The sequence below is a fragment of the Vidua chalybeata genome, chromosome 10, assembly GCF_026979565.1.
Source record: "Vidua chalybeata isolate OUT-0048 chromosome 10, bVidCha1 merged haplotype, whole genome shotgun sequence".
In the NCBI taxonomy this organism is placed as follows: Eukaryota; Metazoa; Chordata; class Aves; order Passeriformes; family Viduidae; genus Vidua; species Vidua chalybeata.
In genome coordinates this window covers 9207211-9220354 of record NC_071539.1, presented here as the reverse complement: position 1 = coordinate 9220354, position 13144 = coordinate 9207211, and the positions used below count along the sequence as shown (strand labels likewise).

The 13144-nt window shown below is 61.9% G+C and overlaps 1 protein-coding gene across 3 annotated transcripts; it reads right to left on the bottom strand.

Annotated features, from left to right (window-relative positions):
* Positions 1-574: 574 nt before the first annotated feature.
* SLC12A9 (solute carrier family 12 member 9) lies at positions 575-11973 on the bottom strand. Of its 3 annotated transcripts, none has more exons than XM_053952014.1 (13): positions 11764-11973; positions 9562-9696; positions 9252-9389; positions 8724-9023; positions 8399-8506; positions 8181-8292; positions 7928-8085; positions 7610-7692; positions 7153-7277; positions 5614-5806; positions 5293-5467; positions 4416-4562; positions 575-3962 (listed from the first exon to the last, which is right to left on the bottom strand). In XM_053952014.1, exons 1-13 carry the CDS (start codon positions 11945-11947, stop codon positions 3127-3129), a joined length of 2694 nt encoding a protein of 897 aa, XP_053807989.1. In that variant the 5' UTR covers positions 11948-11973; the 3' UTR covers positions 575-3126. The 3 variants fall into 3 exon arrangements, with proteins under 3 accessions (XP_053807989.1, XP_053807990.1, XP_053807991.1); XM_053952015.1 differs by having other exon boundaries at positions 8724-8867; XM_053952016.1 differs by lacking the exons at positions 9252-9389; positions 9562-9696 and having other exon boundaries at positions 8724-8867.
* Positions 11974-13144: the final 1171 nt, after the last annotated feature.

Genomic DNA, 13144 nt, shown 5'->3' with positions numbered 1-13144 from the left:
TGCCTCGTGGAGGTTAGCACCAATGAGGGGTTGTCCCTTATAGGAAACGCCTGGCCCAAAACTTGCCTGTTTAGGGTGGGCATCACCCCACAAGTCCCACCCCAAGGAGGCCTATCCTCAGCACCCAAGGCGGGAGTACAAGAGTGCTCTGCCCCACAGCGGGGTACATCCACCCATTACCCACAACCCTCACCCGTGGATTCACCTTTCCCAAACCCCTCAGTCGTCGTCGTCCCCCCGCTCCCCTCCAAAACCTCTCGGTTTCCCCCAGCTCCAAATCCCATTATTGCTGTGCCCCCAGCTCAGAGCAAGGCAATCCCCCAGTAGCCCCCAGCCCCACTCCCCCCCGCTGCCGCCGAGTCTCCCCTCCGCTATTGTCAGAGGGTTGCCTCTGCCTCTGTCTGCGAAATTAATTCGGAGGTGGAGAGGGAGAATTATGTAAAGTGTGGTTATTCTGGAGCGGCGGGGGAAGCGCGGCTGATGGCAAAGTGCCTTTTTGTGTGTTTAATATGCATTTTTTTCCAGCGGTGCATTTTCAGGCGGGTAATTTGCTGTCTTTTCAGACCCCGATCAGTATCATTTCTCCGGCAATGACAGCTTTTATTTGCACTGAAATGAATGCTGCAAAATTTCCAAGAAATAGCCGAGGCCCTGTTGGCTGCCCACCCCCGCAGGGCCGGGGCATGGGCACCCACCCCCACAGTCCCCTGCCCACGGCCCCACTTGGCAGCGGAGTCCTGGGGTTCTGGACACATGCGTGTGCCAGTTTGCACACCCTGAGTGCACAAGGATGTGTGCTCCCCTGGCTCCCCCTCCCTGGAGCCCTGTGTGCACATCAGGGTGTCACACCTAGGGGTGGGTATATACACCCACACCAACGTGTGTGCACATACAGCCACCCCTTGTGTACGTGCACAGCCCCCAGCACAGCACTCTCTCCCACGTGCACATGCACACACACTCTCTCTTAGTTTATGCATATCCCTGCCTGAACATCTACACACATACACACACACGTGTCCCTCCTTGTGTGCTGGTGGGCCCCCTCCGCACTTTGTATCCCCCCTCAGACCTTGGTATAGCACCCCTGATCCAGAGCACCAGGGGGGTTTGGGGGTCCGCCATTCACATGCACAGCCCAGTGCTCAGGGAAATCAAGGCACAGATGGGTGCTCTCTGCACAGTTCATTCCCTCTGGGCACAGACAGCAATGGGTGAGAGTCTGGAGGAGATGCAGGGGTGTGCGTGTGGCTGTTTGTCTGCACCTCTGGCTGTTGGGAAAGAGGAAGAATGCTGTTTGTGTAGGTGTGTGCCGCGTGGGCGTTGCGTGCCAGAGCTGGTTAGCTGGAGCAGAGCAGGCGTGTGGTGCTGCCTCTGCAGCGGCCGTGATGCTGCATGTACACACCTGGCTGTGCATGTGTGTGCCCATGTCAGCCCCTGCCCACGCCACGCTGTGTGTGACAGTGTGTCTGCAACAGTGCCATGGACACGTGTCCACGTCCGTGCGTGGGCGTCTCTGACTGGCATAGCAGCCCTGGCTGTGCCCAGGCACATGTGGCCCAGGTGTGTCACGAATGGTGTCGCAGAGTGCTCATGCATGGGCAATGCTGCACCCCCCCTACGATGCTGTGGGGGGCTGCATGGTCCTGAGCCTGGGGTCCCATGCACCCCTAGCCCCGGGACCCCAACGGCGGAGGTGCTGGTGCCTGGCATGGCCAAGGTTAACTCTGCTGGAGCCCATGGGCACAGTGAGGAGAAGCTTTAATTTAATGAAGTGTGAGGCTTTTTATGGGCTTTTAATTACGTGGTGATAATTAACATTATAGGCCTCCGGGTCCCGCTGGTGCCAGGCTGCCCTGTGCCAGCTTCCAACTGTTTGTAAATAAATCCCATGGGATTCATGGTGCTTGCCCCAGGGCACCTAGCTCCTGCAGCAGGGAGCAAAGCCAGTCCCAGCCCCCTCCTCCCCAGCCAGGGCACAATCCACTGCAAAATTTGTGTCTCCACCATTTTTCCCCCTGGCTGCACCCAGCCACCTGGTTTTTGCCAGCCCTCTGCCTGACCAGAGGTGCCAGCCAGCAGTGCCAAGTTTGGTGAGAGCAGGCACAGGCAGCAGTGCCACACTTGTCACTGCTGCTGGAACCCAGCCTGGCTGGGAGCAGCCCCCCGTGCTGGGGCTAATAGGAAGCAATCCATCAGGCAGCACTGGGCACACTGCCCACCCGCTCAGGCACCCGATGGATTTATTGTCCAGCACCCAGGCAATTTCCTGCCCTCCCCTAATCGATAAGGGAGGGCAGGGGGCAAGGCCAGCTTCCCCCTGCAGGTCATGATGTGTGTGTGGAAGTAAAAACACCCCAAGAAACAGGTCAGGAGACCCAGGTGTGTGGGTAAGGACCCCACCACACATAATTTCCCCATTTCCTGCCAGCACCAGGGGATCAGCACCCATAGGGTGGGGGGACTACAGATTAAAGCATCTGATGGCCCCCATCCAACAGCACTGGGGGTACAGAGCAAGATACAGGGTGCCATACACTGCAGCCATTAGGGCCAGCACCCGGCTGCTTTCCCCACCCACCCAGCCTCACACAGGGAGCCCAGGCCTCCAGGCTCCCCTCCCCCACCCTTTCCCATTTAATTTTTCCTAATGAAAGGCAGAGGATGGCGGGGAGCTGGGGCACCAAGGTCGAGGCTGCCTTTAATCAATCCCTGCTGCTGGCTGGGTGCCCAGAGGAGCTGGCGGAGGAGAGGATGGGGGCTGCGGCAGGGGAGGAAGTACAGAGGGGGTTGCAGGGTGCAACTAAGGGGCTCCCAGCAAACAACTGAGGCACCCAGTGCTTGCCCCACCAGGACCCTGCTATGACCTACTCCAAAGAAAAGGCACCGTGAATGCACCGTGCTGCCCGTCCAGCCCCAGAGCTGTGCCAGGATCCTGCCAGGGCAGCTTTAATCCTCTGCAGGGAACATCCCCAAAAATCAAACCCCCTCCTTGCACCCACCTCTCACTGTGGGGTACCCTCTTTGCCCACCAGGATGGAGACACTGGGGCCATCCTCAGGCTCAGGTTGATAAAGGCACTGGGCAAAGGAGTGTGCAGGGAGCCGAGGGGGACCTGGGGGTCACCTAGAGCTGGGTGCTGGTGACGGCACTCACCCCGTGCACCAGCACGGTGGGACCCAGCCCGCGGGTGAGCAGCTCCAGCTGGTGCAGGTAGAGCGGGTAGAGGCTGGTGTCGGCCGGCGGCCGCGGCAAATAGAGGAAGCGCACAGCTGGCGCAGGGCTCTGCTCCAGGACCAGTTTGTTGGCGGCACACACGTACTGATCTGACACTTGGGTGGTGTTGGTCGGGAAGTTCACAACCCCTTCCTCCTCTTCCTCCTCCTCCGCTGGCCCTCCTGGGGGTCGCTGGCAGGTTTGCCAATGCAGGCGGGTGATAGCATCCCAGGGCACCAGCTGGATCTGGGCCTGGATGCGCAGGTCCTTGAGGAGCTGGCGCAGCTTCTCCTCCTGGGCATGGGGCATGGTGCCCGCCTCCACGCAGAGGAAGAGGCGCAGGCGGGCCCGGCGCCAGGCCCGCGCCATGTTGAGGACACAGGCCATCTGCAGCAGGAACAGGCTGCAGGTGTCGGCGTAGCGGGCGCTGTCGGGCCGCAGCAGGTTGACGGGCCAGACGTGGATGGTGGGCGGGGGGCTGGCAGCCCGCCGCAGCTCCCAGGCCTTGTCCAGGCTCTCCAGCTGCCGGGCAAGCAGGACATTGCGAAGCATCTTCAGGGCGTCAGCCACGATGCCCACGTACTCCCGGGCTGACAGCAGTTTGGGAGTGGTGGGTGCCCGCAGCAGGGGGAAGCCCAGCGGGACCTCCTCACGGGCGCTGGTGAAGGCAGGGTGCCGGGCTAGACCATCCTGTGGTGCCTCGTCGTCATAGAAACCCAGCACCAGGGTGTTGGGGCGCATCCCCCCTGCCAGAGAGACCGTGCCAGCCCAGCTGAGCAGAGGCAGAAGGCTCCACCAGCCCTCCTGGCACTGCAGGCATCAACAAGCCACAGCCTGACTTCAGCATTGCTCACCCTGCCAATTTCAGACCCCTCAGGATCACACTTATATAGCTCCAAGACCTGACTCGATTTTTGCATTGCCCACTCAATACCTCTCCCACTTGGGTTTTGGGACTGCCCACACTGGGTGCTCCCAAACCCCTTGGCATATCTCATCCAGGTGTCTTCAAGCCCTTCAACACTGCCAATAGTGATGCTTCCAAACCCCAAACTGCCTACAGCTCACCCCAGAAGCTTCCAAGAGAAAACTTGGCCATGGCATCGACCATCCAGGTGCCACCAAATCCCTTAGCACTTCTCAACCCACACGGACAGCAAGATGGACCCTCACCCATGTCCAGACCAGGCACCACTTACCAAGGCCAGAGGTGAAGAGGAGCTGCCGGACACCGTGCCGTACTGAGGGTGCAAGGGTGAGGCTGACAAAGGCCTTGACATTCAGTTTGTCCACCAAGCTGAGCCACGAGTCCTGCTGGGACTGCAGTGGGTCCGAGGGCAGCATGTCTGGGTGGGGGACAAAACCAGCATCAGTGGGACAGATATCCCATACTGGGGCTAACCCTGGTGTCCACCCCTGCTGCAAAACTCTGTGCCTACCCCAGCACCCATGAGATGGAGAGGAGGGAAGTAGGTGCTTACACAGAGAGACATAAAATTGTACATAAATGTATAAAATAAAAACCCAGGCAGCCCCATCCCCACTCCCCAATTTCAGGCCATTAGTCACCACAGCAACAGCAGGGAAGGGGGAACAGAGCCATGACGTGCCAGGGAGAGCACACATGTGCAAACCAACACACATGAGAGTGCAAACATGCCCAAGATACCTGGACACACAGCAGCAGGCTGTGGATGGACATAGGCACATAAGTGTGCAAGGCTGTGCCAAGTGTGTGCCCACGTGTGTGCTGGGTGTGTACAGGTGCTAACCTGGCTGGCACATGCCTCATGTGCACGCCAACACCGACACATGCAGGAGCCCCACGTGCACGTGTAGGGATGGACACTTGTGCACATGCATGTATCAGTGTGTGCACACAGGAGGCATGGGACAGACACAACTCACTGATGTCCCCCATAGCAGCCAAGCCCAATGCGCCACACAAGCGCCCAAAGCGCTGCCATTCCCCAGCCATCAGCTGGGCAGCAGTGTCAACCCAAGAAGCCCAGGCGTCCTCTGGCACCACAGCAAAGTGCAGAGGCCATTAGCACAGGAGACAGTGCAGATCCTCACCCAAGTCCTGCAGCTCCACATGGCCCAGGACATAGAGGCCGCTCTTCTTGAGGTCATTGACAAAGTCAATGAGGCGGGCACTGCCTCGCGGGTTCTGCACCATCAGCAGCATCTGCGGGCGCCAGAACTTGACATGGTCCTTCCGCACATCCAGCATCAGCAGGTACTTCCGCACCTGGAGGACAGAGGGAGGGAAACAGGTGAGGAACCCTTTTGTTTCACCAAACCAACCTTGGGCATGCCAGTCTTGGGCACAGCTGAGCTGCCACGGGGACACCAGCTTTCCACCCCATAAGGGGACGACAGGAGCACAGCACTTACCTGATGAAAAATGAGGGCCTGGCTGATGTAGCCCCAGGTGCTGCTGGGTGAGAGGTAGTGAAGGGCAAGGAGGAGGAGGACAAGGAAGCCCAGGCTCGCCGAGGCCGACACAGGGCTGATGAGGAACATCATGACGCAGCAGCCTGCGATGCCCAGCAGGCACGTGTGCCAGGTGAAGTACCGGAAAGTGGGCCTGCAGCAGGGAGGAGGGGACACCTGCTATCATGTGGTGCCCATGCTGCCTGTGGGGAGGGCACAGCAAGGGGAGCTGTGCCCAACGGCCACACCACCCATCCCCAGTGATTCCGCTGTGCCAGCCCAGGCCAGGTCAGGCACCCCATGCACCTGGAGGAGAAGTTATGGAGGGGAGATGGTATCTCCCAGAGCAGTGGGCAGCCTGTTGCTGCCAGCCCTGGGCAAACAGGGCAATGATGGCCATGGGGCTGGCACTGTCCTGGACCAGCCAGGTAGTAATGGGCAGTGCATGGCAGTGCTGCTGCTCATTCTGGTGCAGGGAGGCAGAGGCGGGGAGGCAAGAAGCTGTTATTTTCTCTAATTGCTGTTTTTCCTGAAAGGTAATTAAAATCCTTTTCCGCTGTGCTTGATGCAGACCTCAGTGAGGGGAGGGGGGAGGCACCAGATGTGGGGTGGGTGAGGGGCCTGTTGCTACCCATCCCAGCAGGCTCCCTCCAGGCACTGATCCTTCCCCATTCTGTGCCAAATCGAGGAAGCAGCTGGGCAGGGCAGGGCAGATGGGGGCCAAGCCACAGCCTGGCACAGGCATCAGCTCCCCCTTGGGAATGAGGCCTCTGGGGGACTCCCAGGCAGTGCCACCCAGCCCTACTTGTGCAACACCTCTGCCCACCTGGAGGACTCTCCCTGCTCTCCCCGACTCCCTGTTGGACTCAGCATCCTGCACTGAGGGCAGTGGGCATCACCCAGGAGGGAGATCAGGCTCCCCTTGGCCATTCCCTGCACCCCGGGTTTGGGCAGCCCTATGAGCCCAGCCTCACACCAGAGTACCCCATACCTTGTGCCACAAGCTGGGCCTGCCTGCCACACATACTTCTTCCTGGAAGATATTTTCTCCTCCCACCCAGAATCCTCCTTCCTCCCTCCCCCTTCTCTGTTAGTTTAATTAGCACTAATGGAAAGTGGGCTCCATCACTGCTTGGCAAACTGCCCGGGGGATGCCGGCCGGGCACAGGCTATAAATTACCTCTGGAAAGCCTAAGGGGAGGGGGCGGGTGGTACCCAGTGGTGCTGGATTTATCCATACCCACTCAGCAAAGCAGTGCCAGTGCACGAGAACTGTGCCAAGCCAGTGCCATTCCAGGACCTGTCCCCTTCCCTCTCCCCAGGGATAGGGGTGTCTCTGTCCCTCTAATGCCCAGGAGAGGGGTGTTCAGCACCTCTGCCCACCATCTCATCATAAATCTCAGGCACAGCAATGGCAGGGGATTCACAGATAGAAGAATGGAGGGATGGGTGCCTGCCAAGCATCTCAGCACAGCCTCTCTCCCCTGTGGCAGTGGGTACCTGAAGTTGGGGGCCGAGGCCCACTCCAGTGCCAGGCAGGCCAGGTTGACAGTGGCATAAACCAGGAGGAAGAAGATTGTCACAACACTTGCGATAGTGTTGAGCTTCCCAGAAAAGAGCACAACCTGCAGAGAGCACAGGGTGAATGCATACCCTGGGATGGCACGTCAGGCATGTGCCCAAGCCACCCCTGTCCCCTTGGGGTGTATCCCAGGGGTATGATGGGTAAGAGTACAGACAGGAATCCCTTTCCTTTTTTGTGATTTATCCTTAATTTATGGGATACCTCCCACCTCAGGAAGGGAAGGGCACAACTGCAGCAGAACACCCAGGGCAGGGGGGCTGGGGGAGGAATTCCACAGGGCAGGGGGACATGCCAGGCTCCACAACACCCAGCCCAGGTGACAACCAACTTCACACAGCGAGGCCAGAAAAGAAGCATCGCTGACAAACTCACCTGCACCACCAGCCAGGAGAGGATCACTGCCATCACTGGGTTCCCACTGGCAGATGTCTTCTTGGCCAGCGCCAGTGCCCGGCCTGCAAGGCAGAGCAGGGAGGGTGGTCTGGGACACCCCAGCAGGCAGCCACAGGTTCAACCACCAGCCAGGATTCCCATCCCCACCCTGAGTGATGGGGCAGGTGACCCAAATGGGCACACACCAGCCCACAAACCATCACCTCCACACCAAGAAGGGAGTTCCCTGGTGTCAGGGCTGGTCCCCAGCATGGACAACCTGCTGAGTGGGAGTGCCAGTGCATTCTGGGCACTCACCAAAGAGATCATCCCGGGCCAGAGCGTACAGGATGCGGGATGCCCCAATGAGGTTGCTCATGGCTGCAGAGAGAGTGGCAGCATAGATGCCCACAGTGACCAGCGGTGGGAAGATACTGATGTCACGCAAGAAGCCGTAGTCTTTCTGCAGGAGGATCCTGGAGAGAGACACAGACACACTGGCATCTGTCTTGGCCCAGGCCAGCATGCCCTGGCACCAGGCACGCCCTGGCATGCAGACAGGTGGCCATACCTGTTGCAGGTGGCACACATGAGGAAAGCCAGCAGGTTGTAGACGAGGTAGGTGAAGAGCACAGCAGAGATGGTGCCCCGTGGGATGGAGTAGCTCGGGCGCTTCAGGTCCCCTGTGGGCAGGAGCAGGCAGCATTAGTGCCCACAGGCACAGCACACCCCTGATCTCTCCCACTTGCTGTTCTTGGTGCCATCCTGCCAGGCACCTCCTGTCCATACCTGACATGTTGGAGCCTGCCATGATGCCAGTGCAGCCGTTGAACATCACTGCAAACACGGAGCTGAAGCTCATCATCTGCCCAGTGGTGTAGTCCACCCCATACTCACCTGCAGGACACACAGGCAGGGGCTGTGACAGGCTGTTCAGGGTGGCACAGCCCCACCACAGGCCCTCTCCTCCTTGTCCCCACACACAAACTACAGGGGAAACCACTGCACAGCACCTGCTTTGTGCCCACAAGCTGCCCCCACCCTCGAGCAAGCCCCATGTGATGTGGCAGTGCCCATGGGCATGGCCGGCAGGGTGGGAGAAGCCTCTCCTCACCGCCCAGGTTGTCTCGCAGGGTGTTGAGGGAAAAGCCAGTGAAGAAGCCGTTATCAGTCTCAGTGCCATTGGAGTTGGGCAGGCGGATGGGCACCTTCAGGGGCCGCGTGGCGAAGAAGCTGACAAGGATGGTGCCCAGGACAGCTGCAACGATGAGGAAGATGAGGAAGGTGGCTTTGGCATAGATGGAGGCACCCACGAGGCACACGAGGAGGCAGAGCGCCAGCAGCACAGTGCCGTAGAGCAGCTCGTACCAGTAGCTCTGGGGCAGGACATGGACGCCTGTGCCCGCTTCTTGCCCTGGGCAGAGACAAGTCAGGATCAGCAAGGCTTGGAGGGAGCATCACTGGGAGCTGAGAGCTACTAGCATTGTGTCAAGCATGATGGGCATCAACTCACTGGCCAGAGGGCTGGATGAGCCATGGCTGGCTCTCCTGGGCATCATGCTTGGCATGCCAGGCACAGAGCTAGGGCTGCTCAGGTAAGGGACACCTGCTGTCCCCTTCCACCTCGCAGGGCAGTACTCACCAGGTGGGATCCCAAAGCTGTCCACCACTGCCTCCACCAGCCCCAGCACATAGAGGGCACTGCCACACACATTGGCCAGAAAAAACATGATCCCGATGCTGCCCCCAAACTCCGGGCCCAAGGCACGGCTGATCATATCTTGCTCGAGTCAAGGGAAGATGTCAGCAGCACAAACCGCCATCAGATGCTCCCACCCCTCTCTCCCAGGCCAACAGCATCCCAGCCTCAGCATGGCACCCCATGGCCACTGGGGAGTCACTCAGCTTTGTCCCACATACCCTGTCCCAGCAGTACCCACAGCAAAGGATACAGTAGGCTCCTCCAGCATCCAGTGCCCCGTTGGTGGCAATGGCACACACAGACAGCACCGTCATGCCAATGATGAAATATGCCACTGCGAACATGGCCAGGGCCTGGTACAACCCAGCATGACCCACCACGAACCCTGCCGAGGATGGGAGAGGCCAGTGTGCCCATTAGCACAACAACCTGCAGGACAGAGTCCGTGGGCACTGCCACCACGCAGACCTCACCCCACTGAAGCACGTGGCCGCTCCCATCCCTGTGCCCACAGCTTCCCCCAGGACCTGCCAGCCCCCTCCATTCCAGGATGAGGATGCTTCCACCTCCCACCCACAGTAGCACACACCAGTGTCTCCCTCCCTCAGGATATCTCCATTTTCCACCCGTGTCTGACCCAGGTGTGCCCAAAAACCAAACAAACAGGGAAGGGGCTCTGCTGCTGGGACCCCCATGTCCTGCTGCCACCCTTGTTCCCCAGAGCGGGGAGTCAGGAGCTCCCCACAGGGATTCCATTGCTGCCCCGCTTGCCTACAACACAGCAGGAAGTAGAAACAGTCTGGGTGTCCCTGCCAGCCACGGCACTGCTCCCAGGGGTGTGGATGGGTGTTCCCGCAGAGAGGAGGCCCAGAGCCCCCCCGGCCCTGCCCGGGGTGACGGGAGCAATCTCGATCGCGGCTGGTGACACTGCGGGCAGGAAGGGGATGCCCGCGGCTGTGGGCGATGCCCTATCTCAGCCACAAGCCAGGCCGCGGATGTGCCCACGGGAGAGGCAAGGGGGGTGACCGGGGCACCGGTACCACAAGGAGCCCTTGGGGCGACAGGCTGGGTTTGAGGGCACCCGCTGTGGTCCCCAGAGAGCCAGAGGGCATCTGAGTGCCAAATGTAAGGGGGGGTGGGGGTGTTGGTGGAAATAAAGGGATGCTCCAAAAGCACTGTGGGCTTAAGTAGGAGGGGCTGCTAACCCAGGAGATCTGGGGAGCATGTGAGGTGTGGGGGAAGCGGGGAGCTGACAGGGAGAGCCTTGGCCCCCCAGAGTGGGAAAGTTCCTCTTCCGGGCAGCTTTCTTTCCCCTCCACCCGACACCTCTCCTGCAGCCCCGCGGTGCCCGGGGTAACACAGCCCCGGGTGGGGGGGCCAGGTCAGGCAGGGAGAGGCCGCTGCCCGCTCTGGGGCTCGGGGAGTCAGAACCTGTATGAAGACCCCAAGCAGGGGAGTGGGAAAGGGGTGAATGATGACAGGGAGCGCCGTGGCCCCAGCTTGGGGGGTCTCCCAGACAGGGGAATGGTCTCAAGGTCCCCCCCATGGCCCAGAGAGGCCCCCGGCACGCAGCCAACTCCGGCCCTGGGCTTTCCGTGGGCGGAAAGCAAAAGAGGAAAAGCTTTTCCTGTTCCCGGACCAGAGCAAACATTGCCTGCCCCGGGCCATGCTGGGGCATCTATCCCCTTCAGACCCCCCAAAAGGCTGCCAGCTGCCCCAGTCCATGCCCATCCTGCCCCCTACGTCTCCCAGGGGTCACAGTAACACTCATAACCAAACTGCGGGCAGACTGGGAAACAATGTGTGCCCTTTGCACACACACAGAGGGGCAGCTGAGTATCCGCTGGGGGACACCAGGGTTCTGCCCTCGGGACACTGGATGGGATGCGAGAGAGAACTGGGGTGCTGGAGCCTGGCACTGGAGGATGCCTGGGAAGCAGCGGGGTCCCAGCACTAGGGGACAGGTGGACATGAGGACACTGGAAGGCACTGGGAAGACACAGGAGTTCTACTCCCAGAACACCCGGGTTTTGAACTAGGGTCCCTTATGCGGGTCCCTAACGTCCTAATTGGGTTCCTGTACTGCAGGTCTCTTTCCCTGGCTCCTGAGACCCGAGCCCCCAGCCTAGTGGGGTCAGGTGGGGACACACAGCACTGGGACCCCAGGCCGGGCCGGAACTGAGCAGGCAGGGGAAAAGCACGGGGGCTCCAGACTGTGGCCACTGGGGTACGCAACTGGAGGGAAGCACTGGGACTGCAGCAGAGACGGAGGCCCAGGAGAGGGCACTGGGAGGGCACTGGCGACCCAGACCGGGTAGCTCGGGACTCCAGAGGCCGGATCCCCGGGATTAGACGGGGGCCGGGCTGGGGGTACCAGGCAGAGCTGGTGACTCTCGAGGGGCCCCGGGCCTCGGCCGGGAGCGGGGGGTGCCCCGAGGGCGGCGGCACTCACCGAGGCGCAGGAAGAGGACGACGCTGAACATGGAGAGCAGCGTGGGCACCACAACGCCCAGGAATGTGGGCAGCTTGCGGGGGGCGGCGGCGGCGGCCCGGCCGCGCTCCCGGCCCCGCTCCTCCTCGGCTGAGCCGCCGCACAGGCGGTACGTGAGCAGCGCGCTCCGCTCCGAGCTCGCCATGACCCGGACCGGCCCGGCGCGGGCCCCGCCGATCCCGAAAAGCGTCCGGTCCCGGCCCCGGCCCCGGCCCCGGCGGCCCCGCCCGCCGACCCGGTCCCGACCCTCCGGGCCCGCCCCACACACGGCCCCGCCCACGGCCCCGCCCACGGCTCGCCACCCAGGCCACGCCCACGCCGCGCCCCTTCGGTAAGCCCCGCCCCATTGATAGGCCCCGCCCCTGTTATCCCACAATCGAGGCCCCGCCCCATCACTGGCCCCGCCCACAGCCCCCCTCTTGTCACAGCCCCTGTCCCAAAATGCTCTCCCATAGTGGTCCCCTCCACCGCGCCCCCAAGCTCCACCCCAACACCCCCACAGTGACTTCCTCCCCAGCCCGAGTCACTCTACACCCCCAATCCTCGGCCCTTCCGGGGTCTCCCCACTCTGGACACTGGGACTGTTCCCCCACTCGCGTCCTCCGAACTCGCCCCACTCCTCCTCGCACCCCAAAACCCGCCCCCAAAGGTCGCCACGCGCCCCCTGTCCCCGACCCCCCAGTGGCCAACACCTGATACCGACCCATGGAGCCCCGGTACAGCCCCCGCCGATGTCCGCTCCCCCGCCCCGCCGCGCTGCCGGCCGGGCTCGGCTGCTCGCGCCAATTACCGGACAATTGGGGCCCCCGGGGCACCGTCCCCCCCCTGCCCGCTGCCAGGGCTGGGATCTGCCCGGGCCCCGGGGTCCCACTGCCGCCGCCGCCCGGGGCGGCCGAGCGCCTCGCCAATTAGGTTAATGGGGTTGGCACCGGGAGCGGGGAGCACGGTGCGGCCGGGGGCGAGCACCACTCCGGCCTCAAGAACCCGCGTGGGCGCCGATTGCGGTCAGCAGAGCGATTGGACCCCCGCGTGTCACTGGAGGGGGGGATCCGTGCGGGGACAGCGGGACGGGGTGGGAGAGCGCTCCCCTGTGTGCCGTGATGCTGTGTCCCCTCCACTCGGCCCCACCGTCCCCCGTGGGGCGGAGGCACAGCGTGCCCCCGCGGCCGAGGTGGGAACCCGCGGGGCCGGGGCTTTCATCTGCGGCGGGCCTGTCGCCGTGCCAGCCGCGGGCAGCCCGTGCCTTTGATGTGCCACTGAAGCGGCATTGTCCGCGCCCCGCTGGCACCATCGCGGCCGGGAGGACCAGGGGGAGCGCGGGCACGGAGCCGCTCCTGCCCCT